Source organism: Anas acuta, chromosome 1 (assembly GCF_963932015.1).
Source record: "Anas acuta chromosome 1, bAnaAcu1.1, whole genome shotgun sequence".
Lineage (NCBI taxonomy): Eukaryota > Metazoa > Chordata > Aves > Anseriformes > Anatidae > Anas > Anas acuta.
Window position 1 is genome coordinate 113,756,042 of NC_088979.1, and position 18,285 is coordinate 113,774,326.

Consider the following 18,285-nt stretch of genomic DNA (forward strand, 5'->3'; position numbering starts at 1 on the left):
CACCTTCTCATTTTTTCATGTGTTATTACTCATGTGTTATTACAAGGCTAGGAAAAAATAATCTTCAAAATTCATGAATAGGACACCGAGGGAAAGCGGTCAAGTGGCTTTTCCAAAAGGATGTAAAATGTCCCTTGTCAAGCCAGATTTTTTCATTTCCTAAAACAGATTCCTGTTACTGCAACAAAGTTTTCTTATTAATGCAACATTTGCCTTTTGGAATTTGCAAATGCTGCAGGCATAAAGAGTCTTTACTTGATCAAAAGTGCATTGGCTGAACTTGGAAAAATGCATCTAGAGACTAGGAAGTGTAGGGTAGGAACACAGAGGAGGCTCTCCCAGCAGTTTTGCAAGCTCACAAACAGAAGAGCACAAGCGTAATCATACTGTAACTGACAGACCACGTCCCTGCTCCATCCACATGAACTACTTCAAAATACAGCACAACATGATAACAACATGATATTAACAGCAGGACAATAACAGCACGTTTCAGGAATGCACGCATTTAGGAGAACTAAATACCTGCGCATGTCAAGTTTTACCAGCGAGCAAACAACCACATATATATATATGTATATGTAATATATATATATTCTTACCTCTTTTTTTCCATGAGTCGTTTGCCGCCGCGCACAGAGAATTCAGTTCGTTAGTTCATTGAAATTTTCGCGCCTTTCTCCCCGATTGGCTGCCATGCCCTCCTGCCTGCCCCGGATGGCGGTCGCGGTTGCCATGGTTACGGGCGGTGGCAGAGAGGGGGGTTTGCTCCGAAATGGCGGCGGAGCGGGAGGAGGAGGTGGCGGAGCGGGGCCCGGGCGCAGCCTACCAGGCCTTCGTGCTGATGGAGGAGCTGCGGGACAAGCTGAAGCTGCTGGGCTGCGAGGAGGAGGAGGCGCTGCGGCGGCACAACATGCGCCCGATCTCCAGGTCGCGGCCCGGCCCGGAGGCGTTGGGGCGGGCGGCGAGGAGCTGGGCCTGAGGTGGCGGTGTCTGTCTGTAGGCAGCGGCTGGGTACGGGCAGAAGCGTAGTCCCACCAATGCCCACGTTGAAGGAGAGGCCCGAGGATGAGCTCGGTAGTTTCAAGCTGCTTTTAGCCAGCTGTCTGACCACCTGTGCATGTGGAGCAAGGAAAACAGACCTTTTATGGGCTAAATGCTTATCAGGGCTCACTAGGTATGCCAGCAGACCACATTTCTCAGTTCAGTTTGATCCAAAACAGATCCAGTTAGTCTACCTCGCTCCCTGAAGTGACCCAGAAGACAGTGGGTGAGAGTGCCTGGAGAAATTGCTTTGGAAGCACGCTCCTGATCCCAGCTGTCCGCCAGTCTCTAGCCTACCTGCTAGCAGAGGAAGGCAGGAAGGGGAAGAGATCTGGGGAGTTAGGAAGCCAGAGGAGCTGGGTGTATTCCCAGTATCAGGAAGAGATGTTAAGGAAGGCCTGGGTGACGGGGTTACTCTGGTACAGTGTCGTGAATGAGGACACGACTCAGCAGGACATCAAGCAATGTTGCTCCAGTAAAGTTGCTTTCCCATCCTCACAGACGTGCCATTCAAGTTTTCATGTGGTCAGTTGGTGAAAAACAAACAAAAAAATACTATTTTTAATGAGGCATATTAATAGGAGTACCCAGGTTTAGTTTGGTTCCCTAGAAGTCTAATATTCGTTAAGACTTGCTCAAAGCAGGAAACAGATAAGCTGCGTGTCGAAGGTGTAGTCTACTGCAGTTATATGTGAAACTAGAGATCCTGAATGTAGTTCAAATAGTTTACTCTCTGAGGATGTCAGTTAAAGAACCTGTTTTCCTAGCCTGTGCTGGCTTAGAATGCTATAGTTGCTGCAGGAGTTTGCAGTATATTTATTTACTGTTTTCCTTCCTTTTAAACAGGCACTACTTTGCCCTGCCCACTAATCCTGGTGAGCAGTTCTTTCTGTTTTGCACACTTGCCGCTTGGCTGATCACTAAAGCAGGACGTCCCTTTGAGCAGCCACAAGAATACGATGACCCCAATGCAGTAATATCAAACATACTCTCAGAGCTGCGTTCGTTTGTAAGTGTTGAACACGCTGTTTTTCCAAGTGCATTTCAAGCATAGGCATCACTTTCAGAAATATCAGTAATAACACGTTTCCTCCGCTGTCTGATTATGTTCCCAAGGACTGAACAGACTTTCCCTTTCTGTGTGTTTGTTCAATATTAATTAGAAGCTTATACTGTCTGTATATGCTTGCTAATACTTTGGCACCAGGAGAAATGGCCTTACATTATTATATATGTAGTTCTAATTAGTTTTGTTCTGCAATCTGTGCAGGGGATTAAATCAGGATTATTTCTTGTTATGCCTCATATGCTGCTTGTTTATAGTAGTATATTTTACAAGATTTTATCTTGAAAACTTACACAGTGCTTATGATCCTGCTGCTGCCAAAGTCAAAGGTATAATTCATGCTAAAAGAAATGGTTTAAATTGTATTCATGTTTATTTATTTATTTATTTATTTGGTTGGAGAGTGAATGATCTCACGGAAGATTCTACTGTGGTGCAGCTGTGAATGATGTTAAGAACACCATTCTCTTAAGGAGTTAAACAGCAGTAAATAATAATAAAGTATTTTTAAATAATTCTGGAGTAAACAAGGCAGTGTTGAAAAGCCATTGGTTAAGTCTCGGTACCTGAGTTCCTCTGTACCTGTTGTTACCTTGCCAGGGTGTCACTTTTATGCTTGATTGTCTAACTCCCGTGCAGCTTCTGACTCTTCTGCTGAATTGAGGATCTTCTTACCAGGTGCTTTAAGATTTCTGCACTGCATCTGTTCCTTGAATTGTTCTGTTTTCCCTTCTGTTGCCTGACTTGGGCTCCTTGGGGAGAGGATATGAATTAACGTTGGTAAAATTCTGATCACAATGGACACTTGGTTTTAGTGTAAAAATCTAGTAACCTCTGTGGGAGGAAACTCTGCCTGTTTGGTAGCCATTAGTAAATGTCATGTTTCTTTGTTTTAGGGAAGGCCTGTGGATTTTCCTCCGTCAAAATTAAAAGCAGGTTATGGAGAGCAAGCATGTTATGTTCTTGATTGTTTAGCTGATGAAGCCTTGAAATACAGTGGCTTTAGCTGGAAAAGGTACAGTAATTTTAAGAATCCTCCCTTATGCATTATTTTTCAGGGAACATATGTAAATAGTTGTGAAGGGTGGCACAGAAAATGTAATATTGACCAGAAATCTTCTACTTGATATTTTATGAGAAGCAGAATTCAGAAGTTGGACAAAGTAATTTCTAATGCAGTTTCATAGAATTTAGTCTCTTACCAGCAAGGGTGAGTTTGGACCATTAGTAGACTTAGCTAATTAATAAAGATTTCACTGATTTCCTCTTTTTTGTCTCTGTCCTGTGTGTAACGGCTTGTTAATCTGACAGCTGGGTTGAATAGTATCCATCTGTTTAGATCCTATCAATCAATAGATAGATTATTGATCTCTTCAGCTGGAGCTACACACAGAATGCAGTCAGTTTACAAAGTAGACTACGGTAATTTTGAGTATTTAATCCAAAGGAAATCTTCAGAGAAATGACAAATCATTTCAAGTGTATGAAAACTTGTTTAAAAATGGTCTTGATTTCATCCCCTCTCTCTGGTGGGTTTTGAAATGGTATAGCAAAGTAATTTCTACTTCCAAAAACTTTACTGTTATTTAGTGCACAAGTTCCACTTTAAGCCAGAATTGAGTTTGTGAGGACTTGCACTAGAATTTTAAGGAGTTAGACCAAAGGAGGAAATGAATGACAGCTTAATCCCCCGGATGTCTTGGCATTGTGAATATACTGTACTGCTTGGCATAACAACTAACCCTCACTGTTAAGACAGCCCAAGGTGAATTACTTTTAAGGGCGAGCATTAATTTCATTTGTTTATATGTGTGAGACAATCGCTGTCTAGTCATATTCCACGTAATCCTTACTTCTCATGATTTTTTTTGTTTCCTTGGGAGCAATTTATAGAAGTATTTCCAATTTATTGTGTTTAAAAGGTCAGCTTTTTTTTTTTTTTTGATTTTTTGAACTTATTTCAGACCAGTATATCCAACAGAAGAGCTAGAAGAAGAAGAAATAACAGAAGATGATGCAGAATTAACACTTAATAAACTGGAAGAGGATGTGGTAGGTTTACCTGTCTGGTTTTCGTTATATAAGTATTGGCCAACCATGAGGAAATCTTTACTTGCTGTTCATTTTGTTTGGCCTTAAGAAGTCTTTTCTACATCACCTTTCTTTCCTGTGTCTTCTTTCCTTCGTCTTCTGCATCATCACCTTCTCTGTAGGGTTGTTTCTTTTCAGGTAAGGTGGTTTACTCTTCAGGGCAGAGCATTTGTTATTGTGTACGTTGAAATTATTATAAATTGAGGTTGAATCTAACAATCCATTGAATTACATAGATTGAGAATTGTTTGGTTTCTACTGAAACAAGCTGTTGCTGATGTTAAATGAAACTTGAATCAATCCACATCTACAGAATTGGCTAATATTTGGTTTAAATTTGCCCAGTACTTAATAAAGTGTTCACTATTGTTACTCAGATTTCAGTGCAAATGGGAAACAGTATCTTTGGCACTTAGTTAATCTTAAGATTTGGGAACAAGGTAGATGGAAAAGAACTTCTGGAAACTGAGTATTTATTTAAAAACAGTGTTGAAAACGCAGATAAAGGTTGCAGAATTGTTTCTGAAAAGAAAGGTCATGGCATCACTATATATTCCATATATGAAATATTAATATCCCCTCATCACTTTTGACAGCAGAATAAGCCTCTGTACCTTTTTTTCAGCAAGATGGCTATGCTTGAGAATCAACGTTTTTATTTATTCCTGCCTTTTAACTATAATAATTGCAGCTATGTCATCACGTTTATGAAACAATCCACAAAATATGCCTGTAAATTCAAATACGTTTCTTGTACTTACTGCTGGATGGATGTTGAACAGAAGTTGTTTCCTGTTGATAGACTTTCTCAGAGGATTATTCTTGTGAGAGCTGGAGTCTTACTGTCTGTAAACTGGTATAATGTGATCACAAGATTTCATCGTTTTCACAGGCCTCTGTCAATCTTCTCAAAGTGAGTCTTTTTACTGCTGACTTAAGACTTTTCAGGAGAGCGAAGTTATATAAAGATGCTCAAAGTGAAAATTACAAAAAAGGAGTTCATTTCACATCTGATTTCTCCAAAATCTGATGTTTCTGTGCAAAGTTAATTTAGATCAGAACCAAAATTTGAAAGCTGTGATCCCAGAAATGCTCACTTGCTTGGTTACTGAGTTACCTGCAGGGAAGACAATCTTATAGAGTTATAAGGTCCAGAAATACTGGATAAAAATGCCACAGCTGTCCCATTTTTGTGTCCACATTTTTTAAGTGCTTGGGAAAAACTAAAGGTCATAAAAGTTAGTGTCAATAATGTTACCATATGGCTCTGACTGCAGTCCCAGTTTATATGCCGCAATAGACTACAAGATTGTAACAGTTGAAGAGTGCTTCTCTTCTCTTCTTACAATTTTCTTAAGTACTATGCTATTTTTATCATTTTTATTAGTCGAGAAAAATTCCATCCTTCTATTCTTGAATTTCATACAATATGCAAGTATTAGGGTGTGGGTATCGCTGTCTGGTTGCATTTTTGTCAGCTTTGGAGCCGACCCAAAAAAATTCTTGAATAATTCTAGGAACAATCAGAGACATTATATGTTGCATATCTGACAAGCCTTGGAAATGTCAGCTGGTGGCTAAGAGCTTTCAGTATGAAAACAGTCAGCTGCCTACTCGTTCCTGTGTCTTGTTAAGGTCTAAGCTGTTTATATGGGGAAGTAGGGAGGAAACAGTTAACCAAAGCACAGCTTAAACCCTTCAAAGAACCTCTGGATTTACGTGCAGGTAGTACTCTAGTACATAATTTTGACATATAACATGGTCTATTAGCCCTTCATCGTTTTTGTCTTAGTGAAACCACTGAGCTAGTTTTATACCAAGCAAGTAGCTACTTTTTGGAGCCCCTCATGGTTCTACAGGGATTAGGTATATGGAGATGTAAACCTTTTCCCAGTCTGTTTTTGCTGCCAATATGTTGATATGTCCTGGTTGCATTACTTGTATCCAAAATTTAATTTAGCAGTATTTCCAGTAGTTAAATGCTAATGCTGAGTTTGCTTGGTTGTTCTTCTGGATTAGATTCTCCTGAATAAAATTGATAAGGCTGACAGAGGCAAGCCTAGTTCTGAAAATCTTGGGGAATTAGATAAAGAAGTAGTAGCCAGCCCAAGGCAATCTTTACAATTTAGTTCCTCAGTTCTGATGATTAGTGGTTTTTTATTGTTGTTGTTTTGGTAGTGTTGTAATACATTATTCTAAACATTGCACAGATGCATATTGTTCATTTAGCAAATGATACTCCTAATCTAGTCACCATTAATTCTTTGCAAGTGTTCAGGGGGCTCGGGGCCAAATGTGCCAAAATAAACTAACGCAGGGGAAGTGGTCACTGGTAGACAAAGACTATATAAGGTACAGGAATAAGCTCCCAGGTTTGCACTATTTGAGTCATGAAAGGTTCTACACTAAGACCAGTGTTATTGCAGTGCTCAAGATTTGTCTAGAAGGAAGTTGAATGATTACATATAACTTTGGTGGAAAAGACAACAGCAGACTGAGAAGAACTGTAGGAGGATGAAATGCATGGGTGATAAAAATGCAGGTGAAGTTCAGTATATATGAGTGGAGGATAACAAACAGGAAAAACATCCTTGTGCAATGATGGTCTTTAAGCTGATTATTGTCACTGATGAATGCAATTTGAGCCTTTAATACTTAATTCTCTAAAACTATCAGCTCAGTGTGTGGTGTAATGTGCAATGAAACAAATTGATTGTCTCAGTATGAAATGCAGTATTCTGCATACTTAAAATATGGCTTCATTATGCAACTAATCTGTACTAACGTTCTAGTTCTGCTTTGTATTTTTGGGGGGAGGGGGTTGGTTTATTTTTTTACTGCATAACTTTATACAGAGCGTAATAGTTTTAAGGTCACTGTAAGTTCTTGATAATGGCCCGCTTCTTGTAACAGAGCTGGGCGTTTTTTTTGGCTAGTTGGTTTATTTTTTAAATACTGTAGCACCTCCAGAGAAATGTGGGGTAGCTTTTGTCTTCTAGCTTGTTTTAAATGTTGTGTACTTGTAAGATTTTAAGTAAATGCAAACTCTGTTATCAAAAACTTTCCGTGTCTTGTTTTGTTCAGAAATTTTGAATTTAATACTCCTTGGCCTGTGCTCCTGCAAATAAAAAGTTTTGAAGAAAGATTGTACACTATTTACTGATGTTTCTTTGCAACATCTCTTAAGGAAGAAGAGTCAGACAATGAAGAAAATTTCATTGATCTGAATGTTCTGAAGGCACAAACATACAAATCGGTAAGTTGTTACTTGTCACTCCTCTTTTGGGACATTTGCACAGCTTTAGCAGTAACTTATTTTGGTAGAAGTCCGAAAATACATACCTAGTCCAAACTTGAAAAAACGTTCCAACCGAAATAAATCGTCTTATTTTAAAAGAAAACTGCATCCAATTTCTAAGCAGTTATCACTACAAGGTTGATAGAAACATTTTCAAGATTTTTTTCAGAGACTTTTAAAAAGCATGGCATTAGTTTTTAAAATGTATTGTAGTTATTTTTCTCCTTTTTTCTAGAATTCATTATAATTTTTATTCTTTTGAATTCTAAAAATGATGAGAGTGTATATTTATTTTAATTCCTAATATTTAAGAATTCAAAGAAGGGCATGAAAAATTCAATTGTATCTTTAGTTCTGGTGGATATATGTGTTTTTGTGTAACTGTAAGCCATAGTAACATGATTTCTTAACAGTTGGCACTGTGTATAAGGATTATGTTTTGTATATTAACTTTGTGATTTTTATGCAGGACATGAATGACTCTACAAAACAAGAAGAAATCTTACAGTCCACGACAGATGCAGCAGAATGGAATCTGGAAGTAGAACGTGTGCTTCCACAGCTGAAAGTTACAGTCAGGACTGACAATAAGGTATGTGAGAGGGGAGTTTTGTGTGTACGCATGGGGATTAAAGTGTGCTTTGAATCAGCAGTATTGTTGACTTACCATTTATGTTTTTGTTTTTTTTTCTTCTTTTGTCATGCCAAGAATTGGGAGTAATGGACTCTCCAATGTTATTTCTGTATATTTATTTAGTGGAAACTTCTTAAATGGTTAAATACTTCTGAAAAATTATACCTTCAGTCTATCAGCTCTCAAAACATCTCCCTGGAAGACAGCTGAGGAGCTTCTTATTTTATAACTGTTCAATTTTTCAACCACTTAAAAAGTTGGTTTCATTGAATTCCTCTTGCTGAACTTTAAATTATGATCAAGTAGGTCTGTACCTCTGATCGAGAGCTTTCCTTATGTTTAACAAAACAAATTGAGTACTTTTTCAGTTGATTTTACTTACCTATCCAGATATCTATCTCGAGATGAAATTCATCATTTCTTCTCTCTATGGAGAAAAATGTCTATTTCTCTCCATAATCTATTCCAAGGAGTCTAGAATGAGCATCTCAGAAGCAGACATCTGTCTTTGGCACATCAACATCCAAGCCTCGGACTTATTCCTGGCATTGCCTTAAACATTCTTTCTAAGAGCTCATATAGCATGCATAGATCAGTGCGGTATTGAAATTGCTCATTTGTAGTGGCCCAACTAGTTAGATTGTTGGGAGCAGTCTGCAGTGATTCAGAATTCAATGAAGGATAACTGTCTTGCCAAAAATAGAGTAAGCTCTCAACGCTCTGTTAAATTGCCTCACTGTGTTATGCTACCCTGCATTCTTCAATTAGAAGAATTTCCTGGTTTGAGCCACCTTCCCCTAGTCCTTGGCAAGCCCGTCTGTTACAGAGAGCAACACTCCTGAGTCTCACAGTAAGAAATTAAAGCTTAATAAAGTTATACATTAAAAAGTAAAGCCACTGCAGGAAAAGAGGTTTGCTAGCTTCCAGTTTAACACACTATTCCTTGGCTTTAAGGAATACACCAAAATGAGTATGAAAACAGGATTTATCTTTTTCTAACTTCTGTACTTCCATGCTTTCAGAAATACAAGAAGTATCTGGCCTTTTTTCATTCTGTAAGAAAAGCATCATGTTATGTTCTGTAAGCTGTGCATATATCCATAGTACCAGGAGAGGTTAATGGTTTAATTGGACAGCAATAGAAACTACAACTTATTTTTGAAGTTATTGTCTCGTGTGGAAGGTAGGGAGTTGTATATTTGTTGTTGTTTTTATTTTAATACTGCAAAGTTTGGCAAATAGCTAACAGTTGTCACCAGAGCAGAAAAAAAAAATCTTGAGTCTGCTGCACACTTAAACATCAACACCCAGTATAAGCATGTTGTCTCTAGTAACCTTTGTTTTGTTCCTGAAGAGAATAGTGGGCAGCAGCACAACTGTAGCCAGCAAGTGAACCTCATGGGCTGAGCAGCTGTTGCAGATGTTCAGCTGTGCTCATCCGAGATGGTGAGACAGAAGCGCCAGTCCTTTGGTCATTACGTGCAAGGGGAACAGCCCCATTTCAAGTCAGCAGAACTGCCTGTGATTGAAGGATGGCACATGTTTAAGTGTGCAGCTGTTTTAATCCACGATTTCTTTTGTTCCTGGTATGAGACATTGTAAGTGGTCACACCCTCCAGGAGCTGCAGGCCTGGGAATTCCTCTTGCTCATGTCCTGCAGCCCAGCCCCATGTGCCTGGGGGACCTTGGCATTCCTATCCAGTCTGGATGCTGCTGCTTTCCTGTTTGCAGGTTCAGCCAGCAGTGAAGTTAAGCACGTATACGCACACACAGAGGATGCTGACGTGGCCACATACACACTACCATAAAGAAGGTGCTATCTTCAGCAGCACCTCTAGGACTCCCATAAAACATTGAGTATAGGCAGCCAAGCCCACTTCCTTCTCTTCAGCTAATAAAGGTTGAAGTTCACTAGGGAAAGTACGCACCCCCTGCTCTCTGGACGTTGATGAATCCCTCACCTATCAGCACGGTCCTTCTCACTAATACCCCTGCCTGGATCCTGGGCCATGTTCTCTGTTTCACTGCCCTTCTCCTTGCTCAGTAGTGCATCCTGATGCTTGCTGGCCAACAGCCCCAGTTGCTGAGACCCTCACCTGCTCCAGTTGCTGGCACCAAGACCCAACTTGTGCCAGCTGCAGGCCCAGGGGACACCTACAGCCCTGGCCTGACTCCAGTTGCTGGCCTTCTGGGTGTTCCTGCTGGTCACCCCAGTAACTGGCAGCCTGAACACAGGCCGCAGGGTCCAGACAGATGTGCCCCCGAGAGCTGTGGCACTCCAGCTCCTGGCACCGAGAGCCCCACTCACACCAGTTGCCAGCACCAGGGGCCCACGGGGTGCCCACATCCCCCTAGTCTGACTCCAGTTGCTGACATTGTATCCACACTCACTAGCAGCTGGCACTCACTGCACTCACGCTCACTGCAGCACCCGAACCCAAATGGGATAGAGAGTGACTTTAAACAGAAAGGCCATGAAAAAAGATGTTAATAAGAATGTAGGACTTGCTGCAGTGATTGAGCACAGGGCTCAGTCAGACAACTGTACTGACAGGCAGTGGTTTACACATGGCCAGCGTCCCTGTCTCTTCTCTGCTGTGTTCCTCCTCAATCCCTTTCCCCTACAAACTGCATTCACCAGTTTGCATAGTTGCACCGACCCTTGCCCCTAATACCCAGGATCCCTAGGTTTGCGTTCTTTTCAGTTACGAAGTGCAGTTGTGCCTTCTTTGAAGTGATGCCTGCAGTTTCTTGATAGCTCATTGGTTACGGTGACTGTTGAGGTCTGTTTCTTGTCAGTCTCCCTTACTGTTTCCCTGACAGGTCTGTGTCTCTGTATGTTTTTTATTCCCTCCCCTTTTTCCTTATCATCCCCTTTTGACAAGGTCTTTGGATGATCTTACTGAAATCAGCATTCTCACGTTCCGTATGCCCTTACCTATTAGTGTAACTGGCAAGATGTGTGTTTCTTGTTATTGTCTCTGTTCTTGTTTGTCAGTCAGGCTTGTGCCTCTTTGGTTTGCTTCCCGTTTTTCCTTATCATCCTATTTGACAAGGTCCTTCATCAGGCAATCTTACTGAAACAGTCATTTTCTGCATACCCTTAACAGTACCTACTTTCCAAGAAAGTCTCCTTGGGTTTGATTTCAAGTGATAAAGATTTGTTAACATAATTTGTTAACATCAGTTTTAACACCTAGACCAGTACAGTGCCAAAAAATTTTAAAAGCTTGAAAATCTTTTTTTTTTTTTTTTTTAAACCAACTTCGGAAATACAATAATGCAGTAGCAATAATTCATCAGTGCTACTACTCTGCTTTGTTTTCAATCCATAGTCTGCAGCTGTGCTCTGGGTCTGGGAGGCATAAAAATTCTGCATTGATAAGCATAGATTTGTGATAAATGGTGGGGAATGGAATTGATTTCTAAGTAAAAGATTCCCATCTGTCAAGTTAACGTAGCACCGTTTCTCATTCTCCATACCTAAGTCCATGTACATTTCCTTTGAGCTACCAGCTGTTAAATAATTTTCCCCATTCCAGTTTTGTCCCACTATCAAAACCAAGTTCAGGTATTTCTGCCTCCTTCATTTCTTTCTGTTCTTATGAAAGCAGTAAGGGTTAAGCAGGAGTAGAAGATACTCTGGAACTGGTAGTTGTTGGACATTTGAAGCATTCATGTTCTCTAAGCTGAGCTAGTACATCTGTAATCAATATTTTCAACACTTGTGCCCATAGTTGTTTCTAGAAGAAATAGCTCACAGAAGATCAAACAGACTCTAAAAATATAGCTACTGTGGTATCGTTGAGGGTGTCAGTGTTTATGGATCTGAGTGTCACGTTGGGATATTTAGGAGATTGATGCATTGCATCACATTAAGCTAGTGCATCTGGATATGAACATGGCAGTGGTAGAAGGATACACAGTAGTAGTATATGTGAGAACTCACCCTTCCTTGCATACCAGCATTTGTTCAGTAAGCAGAAGTACATAAAAGCTGTATTTACCTATGGTTTACTTTATGGCATCTTTTTTTTAGGATTGGAGGATCCATGTAGATCAAATACATCAGCATAAGGATGGAATTGAATCTTCTTTGAAAGAAACTAGGGTATGTCTTTTATATGCAGAACATTTCACCAATCTGTCTGCACTGCTGTTTTCTTTATCATTTTATATACATGTTTTTTATTTCTTCATTTTAATTGCAATAAAATTGTGAAACAGAAAAGGGAAACATGAGAATGGTGATGAAAAATAGAGGCACGGGAAAAAGATCTTGTGGGAAATAGATTTGTATATATGAGGATTAACAGGGATATGAGATTTCATTAATGTATGCATTAGCATAAGTATGTCCCCAGTACAGAGGGAAGAATGGAGTAGTACAATCTGAAAATAACAGCTAATGAAAAAAAAACACTTTTAAATACTGTTGCTAGAGTAATTTACCAACATTGATATTTGTAATTAATGTAGGAAAAGATTAAAGGAAGCAGTAAAGCTTGAAATATGTGTTGTAGAGCTGGGGAAAAAAAATAAAAAGAAAAACACATTAGGAATATTTCTTCATTGGCCAGACACAGCATTTCTGTACTATTTTTCTCTCTCACTCATAGACTTCCATATCCTTTCTTAATTACAGCACCATTTTAATACTTCTTGGTTATTTTCTGTATACTGTCAACCCACAGAATATGATTTTCTAGGGCTACCTGGACAAACTCCATAATGAAATCAGCAGAACATTGGAAAAGATCAATAGCAGGGAAAAGTACATCAACAGTCAGTTGGAGCATTTGGTCCAAGAATATCGTTCAGCGCAAGCCTTGCTGAGTGAGGTAACGCACTGATCTATTGTTGTTGCCTTTTCTAGTATTAACTTGCTATTAAGTGAGGGAGAAGGCAAAGAATTGGAGGAGTTGTCTGTGAATTCTGCTTTTGGATATAAAGCACAGGAGATGCTGATTGGCTGTCAAATTATATATTTTTTTTAAGCTAAATTAGCAATTTTTATTCAAGTATTCTGCAAGGGAAAGTAAATGTTTTCTTGCCTGAACATTATGTAAATTTGTTGCCAATTTTGAGCAGCTAGTAAATTGCTAGTTCTGCTTTCCCTGTGAAGTTCAGACATCTGTGATGAGTGGAAAAACTGCAGTTTCGGTCCAGCATTCATCTCTTACATTGATTACTCATGCTAACTTACATAAAGCACTCTGATTACTTGTTTACTTCATTTAGTTCTTATGCCAATAGCCTACTGTTTGTGAAGATATTTGATTCTTTGGTTAGGAAGCCTGTATAAGCTGCCATTTGGCTAGCACTCCTGTTTGTGGTTACAACATTAAAATAAGACTAACAAGATATGACCTCTGTGCTTTCTGTTTATCTCATTGTTGAGCTTTAAGAAACTTCAAGACTAATTTATTGCTAAGAAAGAACTGTTCTGGATTTCAGGACTCAGTTTGGCCTGCATTCTGGCAAATTTTCTTTGTTTGTTTCCTCATGTAAATGATCAGAAAACCTACTTCTTACTGTGTGTATCAGGGCTGTTACTTAAAACATGTAAAGCAGCTTTGTAGTTTTGAATGTTGGTCATTACATAGGCTGATGTTTCAAACCTTTCCTTGCATGCATAGTGCTGTAAACATCATTGGAACTCTGTGGGATAAGATCAGGAATTGGGACACACATAAGCAAGTTTTGACACTCTATATAGTTCAGACTTTTTTTTTTTTAATGATTCTGTTGTTTAGGTTTGAAAAACCCAGTTTATTTATTGGAAGCTAAAGTATCTGGAATGCATGTGTTTCTTCAGCTTTGTCATCGCAGCAAAAAAACATGTTTCTTTCCAGGCTAAAGCGAAGTACCAGGAGGGAAGTGGAGGAGTAACTGAAAGGAGTAGAGTACTTTCTGAGGTAAAACATATCTTCACATTGTTTCTTTTGCTTGTTTTAAAAAATATTCAGAGTTGGCATTCAGTGTTTGTAGCTTTATGAAGTGAGTTCTTTCTGATATGTTCTTGTGTTAATCTGTTTTTAGTGGAAGCAGTCTAGCTCAGTCCCTAAATTTTAAACCAATGCTGCCATTGATTTTTAACTTGTGAATTTGGGCAAACTGTTCTGAGCTTTCTTTATTTTGCCAGATAGTAAAAGAGAGGAAATTCTGTGTATTTTATAACCTGTCTCCTAGAAATATTGAGGATTAATCAAGTCATGTCCATAAAGTCTTTGGAAGAAGAAAAATCTAACTCTAATTTTTAGTAAAAATAGACAAAAGCAATTTAAAGTTTTCATCTTGCAAGCATTTAAATGCAATATTTGACTAAAAAGTAGCTTTTCAATACCAATCAAATTATATTAATACCTGAAACTGTATTTTCTGTTTTTTTTAATCAGTAGTCTTACAAATTTAAAGAAAAAGTCCCCAGACGCCTAATTGCCTCAACACATTGAGTGTTTCCTAGTTTCCATTTAGATTTACTGTCTGACTTCAAAATATTTCCACTCTGTCCAATTCATATTTTTAAATGATTCTATTGTTTGAAAATAACTAAAGTGTCTGTAATAGTCACATAAAATAGATCACATCATAGGAATATGATGGAAATTGTACTTTTTAAAGTAACCACAGCATTTAACGAGGGTTTTCTAACAAAAAATCCTTAGTACACAGCATCTGCAGAATTAGAACTTTTTTCTATTTGATTCTCAAGGAAGTTGACTTCAGATTTGTAATGTTTTTGTGCTTTGAAAAATATTAGCTGCTTATTAAAGAAAAATATGCTATTGGTAGCCTTTAAACTATGTAGATGCAGTGATGTATGTCTGAGCTAAGCTAGACACATTAGATATCACAACTGATCTGCTTTCAAGCATGCAACCAAATCTCATCCCACTTGGCAATACCAGTACCATTGGAGCTATGCAATGAAATTGCAGAAATGCTTCTTTTTCTTAATGTAAAGGCTTACTGAAACATTAATGAAAGGCCGTTTTTATATTAAAGGCAAAAATAGTAGGTTGTTACCTAGACTCTACTTCTGAATCACGTAGTTGCTTTTTTTTTTTTTGTCATCTACAAAGGCAAACTGATTGACAGTCTGTGCTGAAATGTAATTTTATTCCTCATACATGGATTTTACCTACCTATTGCCAGTGCCAGCAGGCTTGATTGCTGCACCATCTTTTGCTGCAGAGATGTTTCTCAGATTTCTGCTGTCACTTGCCAAGTCCTGCCACTTTTAGAAGAGCATTTCTTGCGGTCATTTGGTGAATCGTGCTCTGTGGGGATAACAGTTCTTATTGTCCGTCCATCATGCTGCAACACTTCTCAATAACACCATGTTATTGAGATCTTGGTCAACTTGTTGCTTTCTGCCATAATATTTACAACTTTTTTTTAAAGGCTACATAAAATTTTAATAATGAAAAAAAAAATGTTCCTCTGTATACAACAATTAAGAGATTAGTTTTGTTTTTTTAACTGACACGTTCAGGAGAAAGTTTTTTTGTTTTCTCTTTTAACTTTTAAATCAATTTGTTTAATTAAGAAAAAATCTCTAATTTAAGATTACAGAAGTATTAGAGAAAGTAAAGCAGGAAACGGAAGAGAAAGGAAGCAGTATGACAGATGGTGGTAAGTATGCTTCCATCTCAAACCATCCACCTATTTTCTCAGTGACAGATACATGGTTGGTCTTCTATTAAAAAAAAAAACACCACTGTAACCAAAATGACTGACTAGTCTGAAATATTGATATTAAAATTTTGAAAGGTGTCTAAGAAAACCTAGGCATCTAGCCCTCCTTGAAAAGGTTGCATAAGTCTATAGAAGGTAAAAGCCCTTTTACTCTCAAATCATTACTGGCGGTAGCTGTTGGATTCTCTGGCTAAGGCTGGCTGGAATCAGTGAGAAAATTCGTTTTGGTGCTTTGATGTTTGGATTTTTTTTTTAATATTTAAAGCTACGTACCTATGTGAATTAGTATGCCTCAATCTGGGAATTTGGTGGTTTGTGATTTTTCCTGATAAATACATTCTGTTGCAAACATATAACAGGTACGAATGCAAAAATAAATTGATGCACACTCTGGTAGTGCTAAATATGCAAGTTGAATCCGTATTTAACTGTAAACCCTACAGCTAATTTACTTAAGTAGATGCAAGTGTTACTGTATAAGGAAATGTTTTGCTCCCTTGCTTCACTGCAAAGAGCTTCACTAAAAGAGCTACTCAGCTGCCTCTCAACACCTTAACAGCATTATGGCATAGCCAAGGATCAGGATAAATTCCAGAGCCCAGAATTATAAGGAGCTGTAAGATGCAGCAGCAGCACCTATAGGGTGATGTTAGTGGGAAGTGAGGGGTTAGAAGTAATGTATGGGGCACAAAACATTTTAATAGCTTTTCTCAGGTAAAACAACCTCCTACTGAAAGTGTCTTCAGTTCTCTACCAAACCCCAAGTCAGCTGTGGGGATGAGGCTTTCAGCTGAGCAAAACACATCATTGACAAGCCTATCTTAATGTTTATGCACATCTTTTTACAGATCTTAGTTGTCAAGAAGACAGCAAAATCGTTACAGTCATTTCTACCTTTTTTAAGTGTCTTGCATGTTAAAAATGATGTATCAGTACAATCAAGTCTATAGAGTAGAACACCCTTTTGTTCATTCAACTCTTCAATTTTAAGGAGTGAATTATAGAAAATAATGCTTTTGTGCTAAGTCATCTGACATAAAGTTGCACTATTTATCTTTTCTTGGACAGCTCCTCTCGTGAAGATTAAACAGGCCTTAACAAAACTGAAGCAAGAAACCATTCAGATGGACATTCAAATTGGTGTAATGGAGCACACATTACTCCAGTCAAAGCTGAAAGAGAAATCTAATATGACTAGAGATATGCATGCGACAGTGATTCCAGAACCCACAGTAGGTGCCTATTGAAGTTGTTTGGAGTTCAATTGGTTTGCCCAAAATACAGTTTTCTGCCATTTACTTTTTGGTGATTTTGGTGGCTTTCCTTTAGTTTGGGGGAAAGAGGGGCATTCTTTTTATTTTCTCTTTTTTTTTTCTTTCTTTTTAACAAGATGTTTGTCACACACTTTTTAAAAGTAACATTATAAACAGTTTGGACTCAACATGGAGTCATGTTTCGTTTTGTGCTGTAAAGATTTACTGCAGATCCCTTCCAAATACACTAATTAGTTCTTATTAACGCACGTGTCTCTCTGCTTCATTGGAGAATGTTATGTAGTGTGAATATCTATAGAATGTTACTGACAGCCTGTAATCTTGATATTCTGCAGTGCTGAAAGAAAACTGCTTGTAAGGGATTTGAAAAGAATTAAAATGTCTGTTCTTGCCATTTACTTACACTTAGTAGAAAGTATTTAATTGTTGGCACTGGAGTGAAAATTAGTGTGAAGCAGTGTCTCCTGCATCTGACATTCACATGAAGCGTGGATTCTGTTCCCAGCCCTGCACGAGTTTGGTCTGCTCATGGAGTTGCTTTGTTCCTTAGCTCTGTGGTGGGTGGATACGTAGTATTTCATTCAAGAGCTGCTCTGGTGAGATTTCTCTGAAATTCTGAGTATTTGTAATTATTTGCAATTAGAACAAATCAGGATGGTTTCTGCATAGGTGACTAGTTGGATACATGTTCCCAGGTTGTTTTGAATCAAATGAGCCAACATTCATTTTTACTAGATTCACAGTAAAGATTTGAATTTATTCTGTGACCCTGATGTTAGGATAATGTAAGCGACTTTATGTTCTGTTTCTGTAAATTCACTGATACAGCCCTGATTAACAGAACTGCAAAGCAGGATTTAGTCAATAGTAAAGGCGGGAGGGAGGGCAGCAGCACCAGGCTAATGTTGCAATGATTTTGGCATGCTCCTAGGACAGCCCTACACAACTTTGTGAATGGACAACCACCCTATTCTTAACTTTTTTGGGGGGTGAGGATGGAGGGATCCTCTAAGCAGACTGATAAGGATGGTTTTTGTAGACTAAGAAATTATTGTTGACTTCCTAATTTTCTTTTATATGTCATCGCTGTTTTTCATAGTCACTTTTTTTTTTAACATTTATTAACATTGACTGAAACGCTACTTTCATTTACAGTATGTAGCAGAACTCCATGGGC

General features: G+C 38.4%; 1 protein-coding gene across 1 annotated transcript; it reads left to right on the plus strand.

The window, feature by feature from the left end:
• Positions 1-702: 702 nt before the first annotated feature.
• IFT57 (intraflagellar transport 57) lies at positions 703-17,352 on the plus strand. The gene is given in 12 exon segments (XM_068693885.1): positions 703-792; positions 794-930; positions 1,891-2,053; positions 3,007-3,125; positions 4,075-4,162; positions 7,389-7,457; positions 7,969-8,091; positions 12,173-12,244; positions 12,843-12,974; positions 13,989-14,051; positions 15,705-15,771; positions 16,903-17,352. Coding segments are annotated over 12 exon segments (1,287 nt in total). The 5' UTR covers positions 703-717; the 3' UTR covers positions 17,082-17,352.
• The last annotated feature ends 933 nt before the right edge of the window (positions 17,353-18,285 follow it).